We start from the raw sequence: 25,874 nt of genomic DNA on the forward strand, positions 1-25,874 counted from the left end.
TGTGTTGGCTGTTGACCTGCACCTGTGAATGAGAACTGAAAGTACAAATTCTCTGATGCCTGTGTGTCTATCACTGAGAAGTCTTTATACCTCTTTTTGATGAAAGGTGAAATATTAATAAATTAGATTATAAAGCATTGATAAATTAGATTATAATGTCCTTAAAAATGGGATCTGGAGCAATTCCTTAAAAGATTCAATCTGCCAAAACTCAATTTGAAGAAATAATGTTGATATTAACAGGCCTATATCTATTGAAAAACTGAATAAATAATTAATAACCTTCCAAAACAGAAAACTACAGGTCCAGATGGGTTCACTGGTAAATTCTAAAAACATTTAAGGAATAAATTATACTAATTCTTTACAATCTCTTTTGGAAGATAGAAACAGAGGGAGTACATCCTAACTCATAGTATAAGGCCAGAATTACCCTACTACCAAAACCAAAGACATTACAAGAAAACCGCAGACCAATATTTCTTATGAAATAGATGCAAAAATCCTCCAAAAATATTAGCAAATCAAATCCAAAAAAAAAAAAACATAAAAATAATTATATACCACAACCAAGTGGTATTTATCCCAGGTATGCCAGGCTGGTACAGTATTTGAAGATCAATTGATATAATCCATCATATCAATAGACAAAACAAGAAAAACCATATGATCATGTCAATAGATGCATGAAAAATATTTGACAAAATCCAATACCCATAATAATAATAATAATAATAATAATAAAACCTGTCAGGAAAGTAGGAATAGAGGGGGAACTTTCTTACCTTGATAAAGACCATCCTACAGATAATATTATACTTTATTTTTCAGATAATATTATACTTAATGGTGAGAAACTTAAAGACTTCTCACCAAAATCAAGTACAAAGCAAGGATGTTGTCTCTCACTATTCCTTTTCAACATTATACTGGAAGACCTTGATAATACAGTTAAGAAAATAAAATAAAAGGTATACACATTGAGAAAGAAGACAAAATCGTCTTTGTTCATAGATGACATGATCCTCTATGTAGAAAATCCAAAAGCGTCTGAAACTAAGTGATTATAGCAAGGTTTTAGGATACAAGGTTAATATTAAAAAGTCACCTGCTTTGAACCAACTTATACCAGCAATGAGCAAGTAGAATTTGAAATTTAAAAACATAATGCCATTTATATTAGCAACCCAAAATGAAGTACTAAGGTATAAAATTAACAAAATATATACAAGATCTACATAAGGAAAACTACAAAACTCCGATGAATAAAATCAAAGAATTAAAAACAGTTGTCCCCTCTTATCCACAGGGAACACATTCCAAGACTCCCCAGTGGATGTCTCAGACCACAGACAGAACCAAACCCTACAAAGACTACGTTTTTTTTACTATACATACATATGTATGATAAAGCTGAATTTATAAATTAGGCAGAGTAAAAGATTAACAATAACTAAAAATAAAATAGAATAATTATAACAATATGCTGTAATTAAAGTTATGTGAATGTACACTCTCTCAAAATATCTTATTGTACTGTACTCACCCTTCTTGTGATTATGTCAGATGATAACATGCATACGTGATGAGATACATAAGATGAATACATGGCATTGTGATGTAGCATTAGGCCACTATTAACCTTGTTTTATTTTTTTAAACATTTTTTTAAATTATGTTCTATTAGCCAGCAGATAGTATATCATTAGTTTTTGATGTTATTAAACTTATTTTAATCAAAATTTTAGAGATGTAGTAGCCCTGGGAGATGAGAAAGTCTAGTTCAGTTGTGAAAAAGGGCAGTATGCATACAGTGGCTCAGGCACCTATTAAAATGCAAATGTTGCAGCCTTACCCCTTCACTTCCCTCCTAGCAGTTCTTATTCAGTAGATCTGGGATGCAGCCTGTGGTGAGCATCTTTAAAAGGAGTCAAGGGTATAACTATGTACATGAATGGCTTACTTGGAGTAAAAATAAAGATTATCTAGATCCTAGGGTGTTAGTCCTCATTTGAGGACCTATGGAAATGACAAGATTTTAGAAGGAGAGAAACCTGTGAACCATATAAGGAGGTCTTCAGTTTTGAAATAGAGGGTCTGAGCAAGTGGTAAATGATAGTGTGGAGAAGCCATATAGGAGAGTGACTTGGACCTAACTTGATGTGCCTAAGCAAGATCTTCAGAACTACCAGTAAATTGGTTTGCCTAAAGTAGAGAATATTTGGGCAGTGGTGATTTAGTGAAAAGTGCTTTAGGTTATAGAAAAACATCCTATAGAATAATAACAAAACAAAACAAACATTAGATGGGAGAAATTGAAGGACATAATAATAGCTAATGTTTACTGAACATTTGTTATGTGCCAGTCACATTCTAATTACTTTACGTGTATTAACTCTTTTGGTCCTCATGAAAGCTGTAGGGTGTTTAATCTCCATTTTATAGGTAAAGAAAATAAGGTCAAGACAGTTTAATATATCCAGATGTCACACAGACACCGGTTAAGATGTTAATGTCCAGCCGGGAGATGATGAGGGTTTGAAGTAAAGCATTCTAATGAGTGTTAAGAGCAAAAGACAAATTTGAGAAACAGTAAAGAGAAAAAATTATAGAAATTATAAATGATTAAATTGGTGGAGAGTGAAGGAAAGATAGGATCTGAAGTTGACCAGCAATTGTTTGGGCTACTAGTTAAAGAGTACTGAAAGAGGAGCCTACCAAGCATGCAACATATGGTAGGCCTGTGTGTATGTGTATTTGTTGAGAAAAGGATTTGAGAGTAAATAAAAGTTAATTATACATAGGATAAAAATTTCCTACTGAGGTGGAGATGCTTCTGGATCAAACACATGGGAATGTACATAGGAAATATGAGTGAAGAGTTCTTGAAGCAAGTGGCACTGCAGTATAGGTGTTATTGAAGCCAAGGAATGCTTTCAATGATAGTAATAAAATACCTGACCAACAGTGACAAGACAATAAAGACACTGAATCGTATCATAAAACAGAAGTTTTGAAGGTGGGCAATTCCGGATTTGGCAAGGTGGCTTGATGGCCCAGGCTCCCTCTCTGCTTTGCCATCTTCAATATACCGGTTTTTGATCTTGGGTTTGTCACTCATGGTTGCAGGATGGCTGTTGGCAGATCCCTGAAACATACATCTATAAACAAAATTTAAAAGTGGGGGAGGGGATGGCACCAGCATGTTCTCCTTGCCTGACTTTTTTGTTGTTTTCTGATCAGAAAGTACAATCCTTCTTAGAAGCACTTAGATACTTCCCCTTAGGTCTTATTGATTAGAACTTGATTCCTTGCTCCTCCCTAGCTCAAGAGAGTGTGGGAAAACAGGTATATTGAAAAGTAAAATGAGATTGTCATTGCTGCTTTAGATTAATAATCATTCATCCCCCAGGACTAAGCATATTCTATGCCCCCACCCTAGGAAAAAAAAAAATCAGGGTTTTGTTAGAAGAAGAAAGCACAGGGAGGATGGTCTGGGTACTTAAACAACAGTATCGGTCAAAGAGTAGATGAACTCACCCACGGACACCATTTAAAATCAATGGGAAAAAAGTTGAGGACAGAGGATGAAGTCCTGAGGGAGAGTAATATCTAAAGAGTAATTAAGAGGTAAAAGAGAACAGGATGAGATCGCAAAGGCATAATCTGAAAATGTCCACTCTCAGTTGAGAACCTCAGGTCTCTATAGCACGTCTTCAGGAAAGCCTGTAAGAGGACAAGCAGTAATTGAAATGGATCTTGAAGACTGGATATCACTGAGGCAAGCAAGCCGGGGAAAAAGAAATTCCAAGTAGTGTTATGTAAAAGCAACATGGAAGATTTCCTGTGTGCTTAGGTACACAGCATGCACTCTAGTCTGGCTCATGTGAAAGCATTTGAGTATAAACTACATTCTTTTGAGTAGGGGGAAAATCTGATCAGAACTGAGGGCTAAGAAGATTACTGGCCATCTGTGTGTTGGGTGGATTGGGGTGAGGAGAGATTAAAGACTGTTGGAGAGGGATAACAGTAATTCAGGGGGAAGGCATGACAAAATGACTGAAGTAGGGCAATGAGAGTGCAGACAGAACAGGAAGACTAGGAGACCTTGTGGAGATAGAATTGGGAAGTCTTGGTGATAGTTGGATGTGGGAGGCTCATATCTTTCCCTCCTACTTTAAATGCTATTCATGAAGACATGAACTGTATTAAAGTTTGGAGCCTGGATGACTGGGAGGATGTTGATGGCATCAGCAGAAAGAAGGAAGACAATAGGATGAGCAGGCTTCAGAGGGAAGAGTATGCGCTCGAATTTGGACCAGTTGGGCTTGAAGTAACAGTGATGAACCAGATATGGGCCTTTGGAAATAAAGTTCTGGAGATCAGGAAAAAGATTAGAATTAGAGGCATAGTTTTGTAAATTATCAGACTAGAAATGACAGTTGAAATCACCTAGGGACAGAGTATAAAGCAAGGAAATTTAAGGTCAGATACAGGTGGGATCAGATACAGGTGATCACTATCACTATCACTATCACATGCCTACATCTAGAAGGCATGAGAAAAAGAGTTGGGATTATAATTAAGGAAAAAGGACCTGCCAGAGAGACTGGAGAATGTTCAGAATAGCACAGTATCATGGAAAGGAAGGGTTTCGAGGGGAGAGTGGCCAGCTTTATGAGTCAGTTTGGGAGGTGTCCTGAAAGACTATAGAAAACTAGTGGGAAGATTTACAACATCCTTTCAACACAGATGGGAATTAACTTCTTTTTAAAAGAATCTGGAAGAGGCGTGCCTGCTGACTCAGTTAGTAGAGGAAGCAACTCTCAACCTTGGGGTTGTAAGTTTGGGTCCCACGTTGGGTGTAGGGATTATTTAAAAATAAAAATCTTAAAAAAAACAACCTGGAGGAAAGATTCCATAAATTCTCCTCAGATTTTTTCTTTTTTAAAAAATTTTTTAATGTTAAGTAAACTCAATGCTACACGTGGGGCTTGAATTTATGACGGCAAGATCAAGAGTGACATACTCCACTAGGCACTCTAGATTTTTTTCTTGGTTAATAAGTCATGTGTTTTTAATATTCTAGAATATCGTTTGTTGTGCCTTCATTTCCTTTACTTATTACTCACAGAAAATGAACAGCTGGTACTTGTTCTATGGTGACTGAGGTTGAAGGATTTGTAGGAGATGTGTGGGGCATACAAAGGAAGCCTCTAATGTTGGGCACTGTACATGTATTAACTCGTGTCTCTCTTATAACATACTTCCAAATTAGCTACTCCTTTCCTTACATTAGTGATTTAAAAAAAAAAAAGAAACTCAATCTGAGTTTCAGAGAGATTAAATAACTTGCTAAAGTTTGTACGTTACAAATCAGTGCAACTGGGGATACAAATTCAGATCTGGATCTAAAGCCAGTGCTTTTCCCTAATCTATGTCATTTGTTTGAAGATCATTTATTAATTTTTTAAAGATTTTTATTTATTTATTTGACAGAGAGAGACACAGCAAGAGAGGGAACACAAGCAGGGGGAGCAGGAGAGGGAGAAGCAGGCTTCCCGCGGAGCAGGGAGCCTGATGCAGGTCTCGATCCCAGGACGCTGGGATCATGACCTGAGCCGAAGGCAGATGCCTAATGACTGAGCCACCCAGGTGCCCCTGAAGATCATTTATTAAATAGATCCTTGGTCTTCTCTTAACTTAGTTTGGAGATTGCTGTAGGATTAGGCTTGAGTCTGATTTGTTCTTTGAGGGACCTAAACAAAGAATCAAATTAAAAACAAAGTGTGAAAGAATTGTGAAAACACTAATCTTTTTTTCCTCCTCAGCCAGAAATAGTTTACCCAAAGATTGTTAAGTTACTTAGTGGCAGTTAACTTAGTGGAACTTACTACTTCATCCATGGTCATTGGGAAGTATTTGGGTATTTACCCTCTCCCTCCTTGGCTACCACCTCTCCTGGGATCATCAAACTTGATTTTCTCCCATTTTTGGTGGGGTAGCCAATTCTCTCTGATATAGTGAGTCTAATTTTACATGGGGATTAGGTTCTAGAAGAAGTACAATAGGCTAAAAATAAGTCAAATGGGTCCAAAACATCCTGGAAAACTCTACATTTCCCATAAAATACAGTATAAATGATTTTTGAATATTGAACTTGGAGTGTGTATGTGTACATATGTGTACATATATTTCATATGTATATGAAATATAAAAAAATAAAACTTTGTAGTATTTTTCATTTGAGAAATAAAGAGAAGAATGATTTTGTCCTCCACAATTTGTAGAGTAGAATTTTAGAGTAGACTTCCCCCTACTCTTTCTGACAGAAAGCATCATTGCCTTCTGCTAATTCTCTTTCCCAAGACTGAGGAACTGAGAAAATTTGTGTTTCCCTTCCTCTAGATAAGATTTAGTAGGATTCAGAAGAGAAATTCTGCAAGTAGTTGTTATACAATTTTCATAATGATTACAACAGACTTTGTTCATAACAGTGATGACAAATGGAGCTGAGCTCTCTGCGGCTCTGAAGTCAATCTCAAAGTTAGTGTCTCTGGGGACTGTTAGAAATTCTGTCTTCCTCAAGTGCAGTCACAGGCACTGCCCACTGGTAAAGATATGGAATACATCAAGTTTTGAGAATTCAGCTGCCTTTAATATCTTTTAACTGTGACTTTCTTGAAGTGTAGTGCTGTTAGCACGGTAACAATCTTGGTGGATGATGACCTTCTTCATTGGAAAAAAAGCATTTTTGGTGTCTAGGAGGGAGGCTTTGGGAGAGTTTACATGTAACAGTGAGGGAGACCTGTGGGACCCTCCTCTCAACACTGGAGGGAAAAGGGAGGGCAGACACAGCCAGACTGTTCTCATATTCCTCTGCGGATGTTAATTCCCTAATTCCTCTTTCACTTTTAGCTTCTCTTAAAGCTCTTTTTACCCCTTTTCTCCCTCTGTTGCTAATACTGAGTAAGGGACAGGCAGGGCTAGGTAGGGAGAGATAGGTAGGGGGCTATGTGATCAGGCTCACAAAAATCCCAGAAATGCTGAGGCCTAATGAAACCAGAGATAAGGGAACATAACCAGACCACCTGGTTTGTCTTAAACATCAGAGACAAGATATTCGAAGGAGAAGTAATCATGGTGCTATCAGTGGTAACATCAAGAAGATTTAAGTTCCCCGGTCAGTTTTCTATAAAAGACTGACCATAAAAGCCCTCTGTGGCAACCCACTTGGGACCCCGTTCCCTCTAGAGAGCGTTCTTTCTGTTCTCCCCTTCACTTAATAAACTACCACTTCACCCTTTTGTTTCTGTGAGATTCATTCCTCGACTCCACAAGACAAGAACCCCGCAACATTCCTGGTGCATTGACCGGGAAAATCATCCCACTTCATCCATCAGAGGATAAGTAACATGGACTCTGTCTTTATGTTCTGAGAGACTTATCTTCCCTGCTTTGCCCTCTTCTCTTATAAAACACAGGCACCTGTCGGCCATGAAGAGCAACTAGCATGGCCCCTGGTCTTAAAGACTCTAGTAACAGGCTTCTGGGAACTACTCAGTCAATCCCCCTTCCTTGAGGGAAGGGAATGTTGGTCCCATCCTAACCAGCTCACTTATCCTCTAATTTCATACTTTTTTTTCTCAAATGGCTTCTCCTTTTCTCTGGGAACTTTATGTTTGTACTAGGGCCTCGTCTACTGATAGGTCATCAAGTACATAGGAGAAAGGATGCTCGGGCAGTTTACTGTCAAAAATAAACCAAACACTTAATTGGGCTTTTGCTTACAGAGCCTTGGGTGCAAACACAATGAATGAGGGTTCCATATGAGAACTCTGAAGATGCACATGACAGAATTCACCCTAACTAATTTCAGGCCTCATCTGGGGAGTGCACATAAGGACTGGTCATCCAGTGCTCTGAGCCTGCCCCTGGACATCATAAATGACCATGGGGTTTCTGAGACACATAAAAGGATGGGGACCAGCCCTGGAGGTCACAGCCCAGGGAAGCCTCCTCCACAAGCAGTACATACCTGCCCACAAATCCCTAGATAACAGTTTGCACCCTTGACTATGGTTGAACTACCTAAAAGATTATATTTCATTCAGTTCTAGTCCAGAGGAGGGGGAGGGTCGGGTGCAGGTCAGAGTGGCTATTCCTGCCGGCCAGACTTTCTGGCGTCCTAGGGTGCTAGGCCACTCTCTCACTTTAGGGCAAGTCACCAAGGGACGCCTTGGCTAAGGGACAAAGAGCTGATATGCAGGGATGCCTTCATAGTCAAGTCTCTATAACAGGTGCAGGGTAGTACCGGAATCGTGAGATGGGAAATAAGCTATCCTTCGCGGGGACTCTTCTGGACTATGTACTGCAAAATTGGGTAATTTCCCCTTGTAAAATTTTACTAGTGTCTTCCATGGGTTAAAAATGGCAGGTTCTTCAAGGCAAGGTAAAATAAGGCGTGACCTTTGCTGCATGACCTCCAAGGCACGGTCTCTTCTTCAGTTCCCAAGGACTCTCCCTTTGGGATGCATTTTAACCCACTGGAAACAATTTGGATTGCAAAGTTTAGGAAAGGACTAAGCTCTGGTAACACTACATGGCCTCAGTGGGATCCATCAGTTAGATCTCTTCTGCAGAAAACAGGGCTTTACATCAGGACCCTGGCCTAAGAGCCTCTTGCACAATGTGTTTGCCCAAACATGTCTGGCTAGTAAATGTCCTCCTGACATATTGGCTGATAATTATCCAAATAGGCCTCCTCAGAATAAACCCAGGTTGCTGGAGGAAACACAGGCCCTCCCTAACAAAGGGGACGCTGACTCTCTCTTCCTCACTGTTCCTCCTAATAGATTTGGGGGCTTCTCCCTCATTCATTTCTTGGGTTAATGGCTATAATTGGAGACAACTTTCTCTGGTTAGTCTACCTTAGGATGGGGACTTTACAGAATATTCCCAAGCAGCTGCCGAAATTCCCTTTGTTTTGAGGAAATTCCCTGTTTTCTCCAGCTGGACATGGACTGCCTAATTCCACTTGTTGGTGGAAAAACTAACCAACAAAAATCTTCGTCTGCTCATTTGTCTGAGCTGACAGGCTTTTAGGACCAGGAACCTTCTTTCTCCACCTTCTGGCAGCACTCTGCCTCTTTGGCCTCCCCCTCCTCCTATTTCTGCACCACCTTGGATGCAGCCTGCATACACCGCCCTTCAGATTTCCCCACCAGGGTCTCAGGTAAAAATTAACAATGGGGAACAAACTGACTTTTAACAGAGGATCCAGGTCGAATATAGTTTGGTATCTAAACTAACTTAAGTTTATTGGTTTAATTAAGATGATATGTCTTTAAAGTTATCAGTATTAAATATGAAACTTTTATTCTACCAAGATTTACTGAAGGTCAAATAAACTCATGTTGTCTCTGTTGCTGTTTGTTAGCAGAAAGATTAGCAAAATTGTCTGTCCCAAAGTTTTCATAGGTAATTGTTAAGATAGCTTTGGTAACCTGAAACTTTAAAGGTTTGCTTGGATGATAAGTGGGATTAAATTCACTGGACATCTATGTCTTTTCCAAATAAAATAAAGTGCTAAAGCATTGATTACTGGATGTAGGTTTGTGCTTTTGACTTACTATTGCAAAGAAACTAAGGATATTTGGGTCTGTTGGTAAATATGCTTTGTGCTCAACCAGTTGTAAATTTGCTGTCTAAAGAGTTTTGGTGTAACAGTTCACAATTGGTTACTACTTAGTTTTCACTGAACGCTAAGGTTTCTAAGAGTTAAAATTCTGCTAAATGGAATTAAGGCTGATGGAAATAAGGGAAACAACTCTGTATGTAGAAAAGTAGGAGATGTGTAAGAAAAGTATAAGGAATGGGAATGCATTTTTATTGAAGGTAAAAGAAGGTAATTTAATCCTAAATGAGAGCAGTTGTTTGGAAAGAAATGGCTTGGGACAAAACCTGAATGCAAAGGAAAGTTGTAGAAGGTTTGTGAAGGGAGTCTTGGGAAAGGAATTTTAGGTGTGGTCAGGATGGACGAAGATTGAAGTAAATGGATTTTAAAAGTGCATTGCTATAAGATTGGAAGTCTTCTTTTGGTTAAAAGACAAAGATTTCTTTAATTGTTGGTCTGTTCTTGATACGGAAATGTAAACAAAGTTGTTTTTCTCTTTTCTTTGTCCAGAAAAACCAGTTTCTATATTTTGACTTTATCAGGTCTTTAATGATCCCTAATCCTATTTAGACATGTGCTTTAAAACTTTCTAAGGTGTTGGGGTGCCTGGGTGGCTCAATCGGTTGAGTGTTTGCCTTTGGCTCAGGTCATGTGTTACAGAATTTCTTTTCCTTTAGTGCCAGCCATTCTTGGTCATACTGCTTTGAAAAATGAGGAGGCAGACCAGACGAAGAGTGGTGGGCAGCAAAGCAAAGTTTACTGATGATAGACATTAAGGAAGGCACGAGATGTGGTGAGCACTGTGTATTATATAAGCCTGATGAATCACTGACCTCTACCTCAGAAACCAATAATACATTATATGTTAATTAATTGAATTTAAATATAAAAAATTGGAAAAAAAGAATTTACAAAAAAAAAAAAAACAAAACAAAGTTTATTGAGTGATGGTAAAGTTTATTGAGTCCAAGTACAAAGCTCCCAAAGAAGGAGGAGACCTGAGGGGGTTGCTGATTGCACATTTAAATCTAGGGTTTTTATGGGCTCTTTGGCATGGGCTGCTTTAATCTGATTAACCCCCATGTGCCTGTCACCCAATCAGGTTTTTGTCCATTCACATGGGAAAGGGTGGAGGGCTCCTTCCAGGGTGGTGTAAAATCCCTATAAGGATGGTTTCCTCTTGGGGGGGTGGGGTGTGCTTGTCTCTGCCTGCCTTTTTTCAGATTGGCATTCATCACTAGGACTGAGCTACCTCAGGCTCCCTGCTCAGTGGAGAGTTGGCTTCTCCCTCTCCGACTGCATCCCCCCACCATGTGCATGCACGCCCATGAGCGCATACTCTCTCTCTCAAACAAATAAAATCTTAAAAAAAAAAGTTTTCTAAAGTTTTAACAAACTTCTCCAAGATTTAAATCATAAATCAATTCTTGTTGACTAATTAGGCTTTTTTATTTGGTATGTTGCCTTCTGGTATAAGGTCATCATCACTCGATATTCTGATTACTGAAGTGTTTTGTGTCATGGAAATAACTGAATTTCCTTGTCAATTAAATCACAATGACCTCTGATATCAGATCATTAACAAAGTCCATTTCTGAATTAGTAACATGGTACTAAATGAACTAAAAAGATGATTATAGTTTTGTGACTCTTGTTTGAAACATTACTGGTTCTTTAATGTTTGCTCTTCCAGATTAAGGAAACTTTCTCTTAAGATATCTGTGACTTATAGAAATCTGATAAAGTATTCATTTGTGAACAAATTCAAGCATTTAACTGTTCTCTGTACCTGAACCATCTGAAATTCAAAAGGTATTCTTTCTTCCATGGCAATCATAGTCATTTACATAAGTTCAATAAGAATCTATTCTCCTTATAAAAGGATACCATTGTAAACATTGGTTATTTTACCAAGTCTTTGACTGGAATGTTATATTTGAGAGAGACATGGATAGAATCAGATATGATCAAACACCTTCAAGGAACTAAGGTTTACTTTATGAAACATGGAACCATAAAGCCTCTTGGAAGTGTTGGCCTAATCCCTTGCTTACAGAGTTCCCAGTAGTCTTACCAGGTGAGTAAAGAATGTCACTTCCTGGCAGGTGCAGGAACATCAAGATATATTGGGGACCAGGGGTGGAGCAAGATGGCGGAGGATTAGGAGACCTGGATTTCGTCTGGTCTCGGGAATTCAGCTGAATATGGATCAAACCATTCTGAACACCTACGAACTCAACAGGAGATCAAAGAAGAGAGTAGCAGCAACTCTCTGAACAGAGAAGCGACCACTTACTGGAAGGTAGGACATGCGGAGAAGTGAATCCGAGGCGATATTCGGGAGGATAGACGGCGGGGGAGGGGCCTCCGTCGGCCACTTCTGGCAAGTGATAGAGCCGCGGAGCACAAAATCGGAACTTTTAGAAGTCGGTTCCGCTGAGGGACGTCGCTCCAGTGGCCAAGAGGGGGGTGGGACCCTCACGGGACAGTGTGGTCTCAGGACCCTTGGGGTCACAGAAAGACCGGGGGTGCCGGAGTGCGGCAGAGCTCCCAGGTATCGGAGCGGGGAAGCCAGCTGCAGAGACGGAGCCGAGGCGCAGGCTCTCAGCTCGGGGTTGCCATAAACTGTGATTCACAGCACAGTCAGGCCACTGCTCCTCCAGCAGGGACCCAACAAGTGGCAGATCCGGGGAGACTCCCATTCCTCCCTGGGGAGGAGCGGCATGGGAGCGCACCGCAGGGATCTGCTGGGTTTGGAGACTCCACACGGGGTCAAGTGCCAGAGATAGAAACGCTCGGTCACAGGCCGGGTGAGCACGGAGTGCAGCCGGAGACCGGGGAGACGGGAGTGAGAGCTTTTCTCTGGGGGCTCACTGAGGAGCGGGGCCCCGAGTTCTCGGCTCCTCCGGGTGGAGATTGGGAGGCCACCATTTTCGCCCTGGTCCTCCAAAGCTGTGCCGAGAGCTTGCAGGGAACAAAAGCTCCTGAGAGCAAACCAGAGCAGCTTGGTTAGCCCAGACGGACAAGGGCGGGGCAATTCCGCCTCCGGCAAAGACATTTGGGAACCACGGCAACAGGCTCCTCTCCCAGAAGATAGGCACGAACAGCCAGCAAGCCAAGACCAAGTTTACCCATCAAGGAGAATGGGACAACTCCAGCGCTAGGGGAATACTGCACATAGAATTCATGGCTTTTTTACCATGATTCATTAGTTTTTCAAAGTTAATTTTTTTAACTGGTTTTTTTTTTTTGAAATTTTCTTTTTCCCTTTTTCAACCAACATCTTATCAATCCCTTTTTTAAAAAAACATTTTTTATTTTTCATTTTTAAAGTCATATTTTATCCCTTCATAGTAGTTACCCTTATTTTTGGCATATATATATAACATGTTCTCTTTAAAATTTTGATTTACAGTTTCTTCTAACAGATCAAAATATACCCTAAATCACTAGTGTATGGCTCTGTTCTAGTCTCCTGCCTGATCACACTCTCTCCCTTTTTTTCTTTTCTTTTTTTTAATCTTTTTTCAAACAACTTCTTATCAATTCCTTTTATAAAATCTTTATAATTTTCATCTTTACAGTCATCTTCCATCCCTTCATTGTATCAACACTTATTTTGTACATATATAAGTCTTCCTTTAAAATTTAGGAGGCACTTTTTTCTAACAGACCAAAATACACCCAAAACCTAGTGTGTGACACTGATTGATGCACTAGCCTGATCATATTTGATCATATTCTGTTTTTTTTGTATTGTTCTGTTTTTGTTTTTATCTTTTTCTTTTTTCTTTCTTTCCCTTTCTTTTCCCCTGGTTTCAGGTCTTTTCTGATTTGTATAGAGTATATTTGCTGGGGATGTTGTTAACCTGTTAGCATTTTGTTCTCTCATTCATCTATTCTTCTCTGGACAAAATGACAAGATGAAAAATATCACCTCAGCAAAAAGAACAAGAGGTAGTACCGTCTGCCAGGGATGTACTTAATATGGACATTAGTACAATGTTGGACCTAGAGTTCAGAATCATGACTTTAAAGATACTAGCCAGGCTTGAAAAAAGCGTGGAAGTTATTAGAGAAACCCTTTCTGGAGAAATAAAAGAACTAAAATCTAACCAAGTTGAAATCAAAAAGGCTATTAATATGGTACAATCAAAAATGGGGGCACTAACTGTCAGGATAAATGAGGCAGAAGAGAGAATCAGCGATACAGAAGACCAAATGATGGAAAATAAAGAGGCTGAGAAGGAGAGAGAAACAACTACAGGATCACGAGGGCAGAATTCGAGAGATGAGCGATACCATAGGACAAAACAACATTAGAATAATTGGGATCCCAGAAGAAGAAGAAAGAGAGAGAGGGGCAGAAGGTATATTGGAGCAAATAATAGCAGAGAATTTCTCTAATGTGAGGAAGGAAACAGGCATCAAAATCCAGGAGGCACAGAGAACCCCTCTCAAAATCAATAAAAATAGGTCAACACCCCGACATCTAATAGTAAAACTTATGAGTCTCACAGACAAAGAGAAAATCCTGAAAGCAGCTCGGGAGAAGAGATCTGTAACCTACAATGGTAGAAATATTAGATTGGCAACAGACCTATCCACAGAGACCTGGCAGGCCAGAAAGGACTGGCATGATATCTTCAGAGCACTAAACGAGAAAAATATGCAGCCAAGAATACTATATCCAGCTAGGCTGTCATTGAAAATAGGAGAGATAAAAAGCTTCCAGGACAAACAAAAACTAAAGGAATTTGCAAACACGAAACCAGCCCTCCAAGAAATATTGAAAGGGGTCCTCTAAGCAGGAGAGAGCCTAAAAGCAGCATAGATCAGAAAGGAACACAGACAATATACAGTAACAGTCACCTTACAGGCAATACAATGGCACTAAATTCATACCTTTCAATAGTTACCCTGAATGTAAATGGGCTCAATGCCCCAATCAAAAGACACAGGCTATCAGATTGTATTAAAAAACAAGACCCATCAATATGCTGTCTGCAAGAGACTCATTTTAGACCCAAAGACAACCCCAGATTGAAAGTGAAGGGGTGGAAAACCATTTACCATGCTAATGGACACCAAAAGAAAGCTGGGGTGGCAATCCTTACATCAGACAAATTAGATTTTAAAACAAAGACTGTAATAAGAGATGAAGAAGGACACTATATCCTACTTAAAGGGTCTATCCAAGAAGATCTAACAATTGTAAATATCTATGCCCCTAACATGGGAGCAGCCAATTTTATAAGGCAATTAATAACCAAAGCGAAGAAACACATTGACAACAATACAATAATAGTGGGGGACTTTGACACTCCCCTGACTGAAATGGACAGATCATCTAAGCAAAAGATCAACAAGGAAATAAAGACTTTAAATGACACACTGGAATAAATGGACTTCACAGACATATTCAGAACATTCCATCCCAAAGCAACGGAATACACATTCTTCTCTAGTGCCCATGGAACATTCTCCAGAATTGACCACATCCTAGGTCACAAATCAGGTCTCAACCGGTACCAAAAGATTGGGATCATTCCCTGCATATTTTCAGACCACAATGCTTTGAAACTAGAACTCAATCACAAGAGGAAAGTCGGAAAGAACTCAAATACATGGAGGCTAAAGAGCATCCTACTGAAGAATGAATGGGTCAACCAGGAAATTAAAGAAGAATTAAAAAAATTCATGGAAACCAATGAAAATGAAAACACAACTGTTCAAAATCTTTGGGATACAGCAAAGGCAGTCCTAAGAGGAAAGTATATAGCAATACAAGCCTTTGTCAAGAAACAAGAAAGTTCTCAAATACGCAACCTAACCCTACACCTAAAGGAGCTGGAGAAAGAACAGCAAATACAGCCTAAACCCAGCAGGAGAAGAGAAATAATAAAGATCAGAGCAGAAATCAATGAACTAGAAACCAAAAGAACAGGAGAACAGATCAACGAAACTAGGAGCTGGTTCTTTGAAAGAATTAACAAGATTGATAAACCCCTGGCCAGACTTATCAAAAAGAAAAGAGAAATGATCGAAATCAACAAAATCATGAATGAAAGAGGAGAGATCACAACCAACACCAAAGAAATACAAACGATTCTAAGAACGTATTATGAGCAACTGTATACCAGCAAATTAGATAACCTGGAAGAAATGGGTGCATTCCTAGTGATGTATCAACTACCAAATTGAACCAGGAAGAAATAGAAAACCTGAACAGACCTATAACCACTAAGGAAATTGAAGCAGTCATCAAAAATCTCCCAAAAAACAAAAGCCCAGGGCCAGACGGCTTCCCAGGGGAATTCTATCAGATATTTAAAGAAGAATTAATACCTATTCTCCTGAAACTGTTCCAAAAAATAGAAATGGAAGGAAAACTTCCAAACTCATTTTATGAGGCCAGCCTTACCTTGATCCCAAAACCAGAGAAAGACCCCATCAAAAAGGAGAATTACAGACCAATATCCTTGATGAGGATGGATGCAAAAATTCTCACCAAAATACTAGCCAATAGGATCCAACAGTACATTAAAAGGTTTATTCACCATGACCAAGTGGGATTTATCCCTGGGCCGCAAGGTTGGTTCAACATCCGCAAATCAATCAACGTGATACAATACATTAACAAAAGAAAGAACAAGAATCATATGATCCTCTCAATAGATGCAGGAAAAGCATTTGACAAAGTACAGCATCCTTTCTGGATCAAAACTCTTCAGAGTATAGGGATAGAGGGAACATACCTCAATATCATAAAAGCCATCTATGAAAAACCTACAGCGAATATCATTCTCAATGGGGAAAAGCTGAAAGCTTTTCGCCTAAGGTCAGGAACGCGGCAGGGATGTCCACTCTCACCACTGCTAGTCAACGTAGTATTAGAAGTCCTAGCCACAGCAATCAGACAACAAAAAGAAATCAAAGGCATCCAAATTGGCAAAGAGGAAGTCAAACTCTCACTCTTTGCAGATGATATGATACTGGATGTGGAAAACCCAAAAGACTCCACCCCAAAACTGCTAGAACTCATACAGGAATTCAGCAAAGTAGCAGGATATAAAATCAAGGCACAGAAATCAGTGGCATTCCTATACACCAACAAGACAGAAGAGAGACAAATCAAGGAGTCGATCCCATTTACAATTGCACCCAAAACCATAAGATACCTAGGAATAAATTTAACCAACGAGGCAAAGGATCTGTACTCAGAAAACTATAAAATACTCATGAAAGAAATTGAAGAAGACACCAAGAAATGGAAAAACGTTCCATGCTCATGGATTGGAAGAACAAACATTGTGAAGATGTCAATGCTACCTAGAGCAATCTACACATTCAATGCAATCCCCATCAAAATACCACCCACTTTTTCCAAAGAAATGGAACAAATAATCCTAAAATTTGTATGGAACCAGAAGAGACCCCGAATAGCCAGAGGAATATTGAAAAAGAAAAGCAAAGCTGGTGGCATCACAATTCCAGACTTCCAGCTCTATTACAAAGCTGTCATCATCAAGACAGTATGGTACTGGCACAAAAACAGACACATAGATCAATGGAACAGAATCGAGAGCCCAGAAATGGACCCTCAACTCTATGGTCAACTCATCTTTGACAAAGCAGGAAAGAATGTCCAATGGAAAAAAGACAGTCTCTTCAACAAATGGTGTTGGGAAGATTGGACAGCCACATGCAGAAGAATGAAACTGGACCATTTCCTTACACCACACACAAAAATAGACTCCAAATGGTTGAAAGACCTAAACGTGAGACAGGCGTCCATCAAAATCCTAAAGGAGAACACAGGTAGCAACCTCTTCGACCTCAGCCGCAGCAACTTCTTCCTAGAAACATCGCCAAAGGCAAGGGAAGCAAGGGCAAAAATGAACTATTGGGATTTCATCAAGATAAAAAGCTTTTGCACAGCAAAAGAAACGGTCCGCAAAACCAAAAGACAACTGACAGAATGGGAGAAAATATTTGCAAATGACATATCAGATAAACGGCTAGTGTCCAAAATCTATAAAGAACTTACCAAACTCAACACCCAAAGAACAAATGATCCAATCAAGAAATGGGCAGAAGACATGAACAGACATTTTTCCAAAGAAGACATCCAAATGGCCAACAGACACATGAAAAAGTGCTCAACATCGCTCGGCACCAGGGAAATCCAAATCAAAACCTCAATGAGATACCACCTCACACCAGTCAGAATGGCTAAAATTAACAAGTCAGGAAACGACAGATGTTGGCGGGGATGTGGAGAAAGGGGAACCCTCCTCCACTGTTGGTGGGAATGCAAGCTGGTGCAACCACTCTGGAAAACAGTATGGAGGCTCCTCAAACGGTTGAAAATAGAGCTACCCTACGATCCAGCAACTGCACTACTGGGTATTTACCACAAAGATACAAATGTAGGGATCCGAAGGGGTACGTGCACCCTGATGTTTATAGCAGCAATGTCCACAATAGCCAAACTGTGGAAAGAGCCAAGATGTCCATCGACAGATGAATGGATAAAGAAGAAGTGGTATATATACACAATGGAATATTATGCAGCCATCAAAAAGGAGATCTTGCCATTTGCAATGACGTGGATGGAACTGGAGGGTGTTATGCTGAGTGAAATAAGTCAATCAGAGAAAGACATGTATCACATGACCTCACTGATATGAGGAATTCTTAATCTCAGGAAACAAACTGAGTGTTGCTGGAGTGGTGGGGGGGTGGAAGGGATGGGGTGCTGGGTGATAGACATTGAGTAGGGTATGTGCTATGGTGAGCGCTGTGAATTGTGCAAGACTGTTGAATCACAGATCTATACTTCTGAAACAAATAATGCAACATATGTTAAGAAAAAAGAAAAAGCAGAAGATAGCAGGAGGGGAAGAATAAAGGGGAGTTAAGTCGGAGGGGGAGATGAACCATGAGAGACGATGGACTCTGAAAAACAAACTGAGGGTTCTAGAGGGGAGGGGGAGGGGGGATGGGTTAGCCTGGTGATGGGTATTAAAGAGGGCACATTCTGCGTGGAGTGCTGGGTGTTATGCACAAACGATGAATCATGGAACACTACATCAAAAACTAATGATGTAATGTATGGTGATTAACATAACAATAAAAAAGATATATTGGGGACCTTGTGAAGAAGAATTCCCCCAAGTCTATATGTATTGTAGGCATGTCTGATGGCAAGTACTTGGCTTGGCTTCTGGGCTAGAGACTCTACTAAAAGTTCAATCTAGATTCCTTACAAAAGTTCCAGCAAAGCAGACTTTAAAAGATCTATATGGATGGGGTGCCTGGGTGGCTCAGTCGGCTAAGTGTCTGCCTTCGGCTCAGGTCATGATCCCGGGGTCAGGTTGCAGGATCATGCAGGGCTCCCGGCTCAGCGGGGAGTCTGCTTCTCCCTCTGCCCCTCCCCTGCTCATGTTCTTTCTCGCTCTCTTTTTCTCTCTCAAATAAATAAAAGTAAATTTAAAAAGATCTATATGGCCAATTGCTATTCTTGCTGACCTTATGTAAGTAATTAGGCCAGGTTTGTTAAAACTGGACTTGTTTTGCAAACAAATTAGTTCTCATTTGGCTATCTCTGATTAAAAATTAGGGTTACTATAGAGCAAAATTTGTTTTAATAACCCACCTTTGTGGATGTTAAATTCCAGTTCTGTCTTTTTTTTTTTTAAAGATTTTATTTATTTATTTGACAGAGAGACACAGAGAGAGAGGGAACACAAGCAGGGGGAGTGGGAGAGGGAGAAGCAGGCTTCCCGCTGAGCAGGGAGCCCGATGCAGGGCTCGATCCCAGGACCCTGGGATCGTGACCTGAGCTGAAGGCAGATGCTTAATGACTGAGCCACCCAGGTGCCCCTCCAGTTCTGATTGTCTTTAAATGATTGTTGTTTGCCTAAACTAGACAACTCGAGGTCCGCTTCAAAAAATTGCCCCAAAACTCATGTAGAGACAGTCTTTGGGCCTGTTGCTCTATGGGCCATTCAAAAGGATCCCTCAACCTCCTTTGAAGATACTTCCACTTTTTTTTTTTAAGATTTTATTGATTTATTTGACAGAGAGGTAAGAGAGAGTGAGCACAAGCAGGGGGAGTAGCAGGCAGAGGGAGAGGGAGAAGCAGGCTCCCCATCAAGAAGGGAGAAGTAATCTTGGTGCTATCATGGTGGTAATATCAAGAAGATTTAAGTTCCCTGGTCAGTTTTCTATAAAAGACTGACCATAAAAGCCCACTGTGGCACCCCATTCGAGACCCCTCTCCCTCTAGAGAGCTTTCTTTCTGTTCTCACCTTCCCTTAATAAACTATCACTTTACCCTTTTGTATCCACAAGATGAGATTCATTCCTCCACTCCACCAGACAAGGACCCTGTAACCCTATAACATCAAAAGAATCCTGAGGAAGTCATTGACAGGCATGCTCTAGAATTTACACATTAATTCATTCAGGTCTATTGCCCTATCATGCTCTTTCCCCTTACTTTGCTTTATTTTCTCATAAAATTTACTACTTGCTACTTGATTTTAAAAAATAACATTTTTATGGAGATGTAATTCATATATCATACAATTCATCTATTTAAAGGGTATCATACACTGGTTTTTAGTGTATTCACAGGGTTGTGCAACGATTACCACAATCCAATTTTAGAACATTTTAATCACCCCAGAAAGAAACTCTGTACCCATTAGCAATCACTCCTCATTACCCCCTCTCCCTAGGTTGGCAACGACCATCCATTTTCTGTCTCTGTGAATCTTTGTATTCTGGACGTTTCAGAAAAATGGAATCATACAATATGTGGTCATTTGTGACTGTGTTATTTCATTTCATGTAGTGTTTTCAAGGTTAAGGTATGTATGTAAGCATGTATCAGTAATTCATTTCTTTTATTGCTAAATAATATTTCATTGTATAAATCCATTCATTAGTACATGGACATTTTGCTACCTGAATTAATGTTTATTTTCTGTTTCCCACACTTAACTATGAATTCTATGAGCATAAGAACATTTTTTTTACCACTTTATGCCTAGAATCTTGCCCAGCATCTGACAATGTCATGAGATCAATACATTTGTTTAATGATCTAATCATTCATTCCCGTAACCAACATTTGCTAAGCAACTCCCCCCTCATTTGTGTTCAACATTGGGATCGTCTTCAAGAATCTCATAATCTAATGAAGTACCACCTGTGCAAACAAATAATTAAAAGCAGATGGATTCTAATAAAGGGTATGGACAAAGCAGGGTGCATAGACAAAAGGTTCAGGTTTGCTTGAGAGACTCAGCAGGACTTCCTAGCAAAGAACTTCATCTGAGATTTACAAAAATAGGACGTTGCCAGAGTGAGCCATCAACCACGAGGGTATTTAAGGGTTTTTAAGCAAAGTCCAGTAGCAGTGCTGGAACTCTTGTGAAGTGGGGAGGCATCCCACAGAGGATGAACTGGGCCAGCAGGCAACGTTCAAATCAGAAAGAATTCTATATGCTCAAAGGATTAAGGATTATTTTTCCAGATCCTGAAGATACTGGCAAAAATGGTGGTATCTGAGGGTGGGCTGTGGAACTGAAACGAAGAGTGGGAGAAAGAGAGACTGGCAAACTTTTAAAAACCAGACACATGTTCTTTCCATTAAAAAATGCATTTAAAATGTTCTGCTTCTGATGATGGGAATCCACTGTATAATTTTGAACAGGACGTGCGGGAACGTTTCTCCGGGGGTAGCGGGAAGTGAGGCGGGCAGGCAGCCGGCTAAGAAGGGAGTGGCAACCAGGATCGTTTCCTCCTCCTTGGCATCCCCGACACTCGCAGTCAGTAACTGTGGGGTGACATGTGGAAACGTGTTGGAAACACTGACAACCCCCAGGAGTGAGTGGGGAGGGAGGCTAGGGCGGGCGCTGGGTCGGACTCTCAGTGCTGGGAGAGACTCTACCCTCTGGGGGCGGGTTGGGGGAAACACAGCCTCAAGACTCTTCCTGGCTGATGCAATCTGCGAGAGCCCGCGATCTCGGCTGCTAGAGGGCCAGGCTGCCATCCCGCCAGCCACGTGTAGCTGCCGCCACCCCGGCCGCTTCCCCAGGCACTCGTTCCCGCCGCCCCCGCCGCGCGCACCCCACGAGGGCTGGGACGCACCCGGCTTGCCCTCCGCGCAGTTGCCCCGGTCCCCACGGCCCACCGAACCATGAAGGTAACTGCTTACGATTTTGGCTGTATTTTACAAAAAACCGTGTGTGTGGATCGAGCCTGCGATTCCTCAGAGACACAGTTGGCAGAGAGGGGACGGAAGAAAGACTACCGTGGTGTTTCCAGGCAAACGTTTTTCGGACTTTCTTTGTCGGTCCTCGTTGGTCGGGACCTTCCATTCTTTTCTTTTCAAACTTGCTCGCAGGATGTGCCTCCTCAGGCTTTTTCCCTACTGCATGGGTGAGCGGAGATGAAAGGCTGCTCGCAGCTCCCTTCCCTACCTGTTTTTTAAGTTTGGAAAGGAAGAGGAAGCTTTTTTTTTTTTTTTTTCAATTGCTAAGATGCACAGGAGGTGGGGGAATTTGGGGGAAGAGGTCTTGGGTTGTTTCTGGCTGTAAACAGGGGTTTCCTGGTGGGTGTATAGAATGAAAGAGGGAGGTGCAGAGCCAGGGGATGAGGGTGGGAGAAGGGAGGGAAAACTGCCTCATCGCTATTAAAAGCAGAAGGCTTAGTCTTTTGCTTGTGGAAATTAAAAGCATCTACGAGTTACAAATCATGTTAGCCTAAGGGCATTCTTTTATTAAACTAAGTGAGCCGCGCTAATGGTTTTCGTTCTTATGCTAATCAAGGATAATTAGCCCATCGGCCTATTCTGATGGTTTAGGTGTAGGAAAAACACGGGTGTCTTCCTGTTCTTACACTTTGGAAAACTGCAATGACGTTAAAAACTGACGAGCAGCTTTTTTAAAGGAAAGTGAAGAGGAGCCGGTAGCCCTGCCATCTAACTCTCTTGGGAAGCGGCTCCTGGGCGGCTCAGTCAGTTAAGTGTCTGCCTTGGGCTCAGGTCCTGATCATAGGGTCCTGGATTCGAGCCCCGAGTGGGGCTCCCAGCTCAGCGGGGAGCCTGCTTCTCCCTTTGCCCCTCACCCCGCTGGTGCGCTTTCTCTCTCAAATAAATGAATAAAACTCTTAAAAAAAAAAAAAAGTCTTGGGTGGAAGAGGTAGGCAACCTGAACTTTTACGAGAAATAAACCCACGTTTCAGCATTTTGAAGGAGGAAGATTGAAGTAAGGTTCTCAACTGCGCTTATCCACAAGCCATCCCAACCCACAATTTCACTTACAAGAAGTAATATGTAAATGGTGCCTCTTTCACCAAACAAAAATTTCTGCTAAGATTAATCGGGAACTGCGTGAAAACACTGTTTTGTGTTAAAACGAGATCATGCAATTGCACCACAGTGAACAATTTAGCAGCCTTTCCTTCCATAGTCAGATATTCTATTTCTGCCCTGCTCATTCCTGTCTAATTTCAACTGAAAAATACACTCTGATCACATTGAGGGTTAGTGAGTAATAGGAGAGAATTATGAGAATAAACACTCTTGCTTTTCCAGGTTTCCCTGTGCTATGTGAAGTTGTAGTTGATTATACATTTTTGTAAATTCATGGATGCTTTAACATGAGTCCAAAAACCCCTATCCCTTTTACAAGGTACTTTTATAACACAGGAAACTAGAAGATATTTTCAAGTAGTCTCATATCTCTTTTCTGATATTTTACTGAGATTGGGAAAGAAAAGATTGTTTTCTAGGCATTGATGTGGGGAAAAAGACAGAAGAAAAATTATTAAATTTCCTTACTACTTAGAGCTCACTGGCAAGTCCTTGAAACAGGCAGAGTGACATTCCTCTAAGGACTCAAAAGCCTCAATGTTAATACTTTGCTAAGGGCAAAAGGCAATCCCGACCCCCCCCCCCGCCCCCAACCAGGATCCTGTAAATCTACTTTAACATATAAAAATTCCTTTAGAAATTTCCTTTATCTCTAAACCCCCCAAGATACGTGTTGGCAATCATCCCCCAACCATATGGCCCACCGATATACATCTGCAGGGTCTCATGACTAAGGTTTTATTAGACGGTAATAAATGACCTCTTCCGCAACAATAGCTAGCCCCCTCAAGGTCCTGGAAACCTTGCTTCCAAAATTCCTTAGAGATTTCCATGATCCCTAACCCCCTCCCAACTTGAAAGTATATAATGGGCCGCTCCCCATGACCCCAGTGCAGCTCTTTCTGCCCACGGGTCCTGTCCCCTGTGCTTTCATAAAACCACCTTTTCGTACCAAAGACTTCTCAAGAATTCTTTCTTGTCTTTTTTTTTTTTTTAGATTTTATTTATTTATTTGACAGAGACACAGCTAGAGAGGGAACACAAGCAGGGGGAGTGGGAGAGGGAGAAGCAGGCTTCCCGCCGAGCAGGGAGCCCGACGCGGGTCTCGGTCCCAGGACCCTGAGGACCCCGAGATCACGACCGGAGCAGAAGGCAGACGCTTAACAACTGAGCCACCCAGGCACTCCAAGAATTCTTTCTTGTTATGACAAAAACTTTTCTACCTTCCTCTCACCTATTATTATTATTATTTTTTAAGATTTTATTTTGTTATGTTAGTCACCATATAATACATCATTAGTTTTTGATGTAGTGATCCACGATCCATTGTTTTCGTATAACACCCAGTGCTCCGTGCAGTACGTGCCCTCCTTAATACCCATCACCGGGCTAACCCATCCCCCCTCCCCCCTCCCCTCTAGAACCCTGTTTGTTTCTCAGAGTCACCTATTATTATTTTTTAAATGTTATTTGCACTTGGCACCAAGATAGGCTCTGTCCTTGACACATTTTCCAGACGTGGCTCCCTTCCCGGGGGAGCATATATTTTAAGATGAACACATAAAGCATGGGCTACTGAATAAGAAAACTAGCATATACATCAAAGAAAATTTGTATAAGAATAGTAAGTACATATTATGATTGACTAAATTAGGGTGGAGATTGAAAAGAGTCATATATCTAAAGGGACAGAGACAAGAGAAGTCATTGTTAGGGATGTATAGTCAAGTGAAGGAAGTGAGAGAGTTTGACTGGCAGCAAGGGTAGAGAAGGCTGTTTGTGTGTGTGCAGAGGGTAGGACCTGGGGCCTGGCAGGGAGAGTGGTTTACTTTTCAGACCCAGGATGTGGCCCCTCAGGCAAGACTCAGGGATGCATATCTAGTGCAGCAGGCCCAACAAAAGGGCATTGGTAGAAACTGGTGGTGAGAAAAAAGGAAAAAGGGAGGGAAAAATAAAAGACAAGAATTTATTTTGGGCTTATATTTCATTTAGTGAGTTTCCATAATAAATCATTTCATTTGATTTTAAAACTGCAGAGAGAAAGGAAGGAAAGAAAATTTTCCATTTGTGTGCAAGAATTTCTCTTGCCCAGTCAGCTCATTGAACCCCCAAGAAGGTCTAATGATTTGAAATGGGTTTAAAACCTTATGAAAGAAAGTTGAAAGCAGTCATTTGATTATTACAGAGATTTATGCTAAGAATGAAAAACAAGTTGTGGTTTCTTTCCGTAGCTGTATATTTTTTTCATTGTTTTCATAATTTTAGATTTTATCCCTTATTTCAGGTCAGGCCTGTTAGTTCTGTAGGGGAGGAAAAATAATTTTCCCTCTACCCTTCTAGGTTCTTGGCTGAGACCCCCTTGTCATAAAACACAGGTTAACAGGAGAAAAACAAACAAACGTTTAATAAATGTGTACCTCCTGTATACATAGGAGATATCCAGGAAAAGTAACTCCCCAAAATGGCCCAAGCTACCACCTTAAATATCATCTTCAGCTAAAGACAAAGGAAAGAGGCTAGGATGTGGTGAGAGGGGAGCCAGGCTGGGAAATTTTTAGGCAGAGCACAGTAAGCAACGTAAGGTTGCAGATTTAAATCAGTACTTTCTCCACTGATAAGTGTTTTGACACTTAGTTATCCTTCTCTTCAGAGAAGAGACAGCCTGTACAGAGGTGGGGGTCTCCCTGAAAAATGGAGGTTTCCCTTATAAATGTAGATTTCCCTCAGAAAATGGCAACTTCCACTCTGTTTTCAGAGATTGTCCTGTGTCTGAGACCTCTCAAAAATAACCAGTCCAAAATAATTATT

General features: G+C 40.7%; 1 protein-coding gene across 2 annotated transcripts in view; it reads left to right on the forward strand.

Moving 5' to 3' along the window:
• Positions 1 to 21,578: 21,578 nt before the first annotated feature.
• The window catches only part of BCAT1 (branched chain amino acid transaminase 1), a 103,370-nt gene continuing 99,074 nt past the window's right edge, over positions 21,579 to 25,874 (forward strand). The window contains exon 1 of one of the 2 annotated variants that reach the window (XM_027592515.1): positions 21,579 to 21,896. In XM_027592515.1, coding sequence (XP_027448316.1) covers positions 21,891 to 21,896 — 6 coding nt within the window. In that variant the 5' untranslated portion in view covers positions 21,579 to 21,890. The remainder of the gene's footprint in view (positions 21,897 to 25,874) is intronic. The other variant, XM_027592517.1, reaches the window with a different exon arrangement.

This window comes from Zalophus californianus, chromosome 9 (genome assembly GCF_009762305.2).
Source record: "Zalophus californianus isolate mZalCal1 chromosome 9, mZalCal1.pri.v2, whole genome shotgun sequence".
NCBI classification, from domain to species: Eukaryota; Metazoa; Chordata; class Mammalia; order Carnivora; family Otariidae; genus Zalophus; species Zalophus californianus.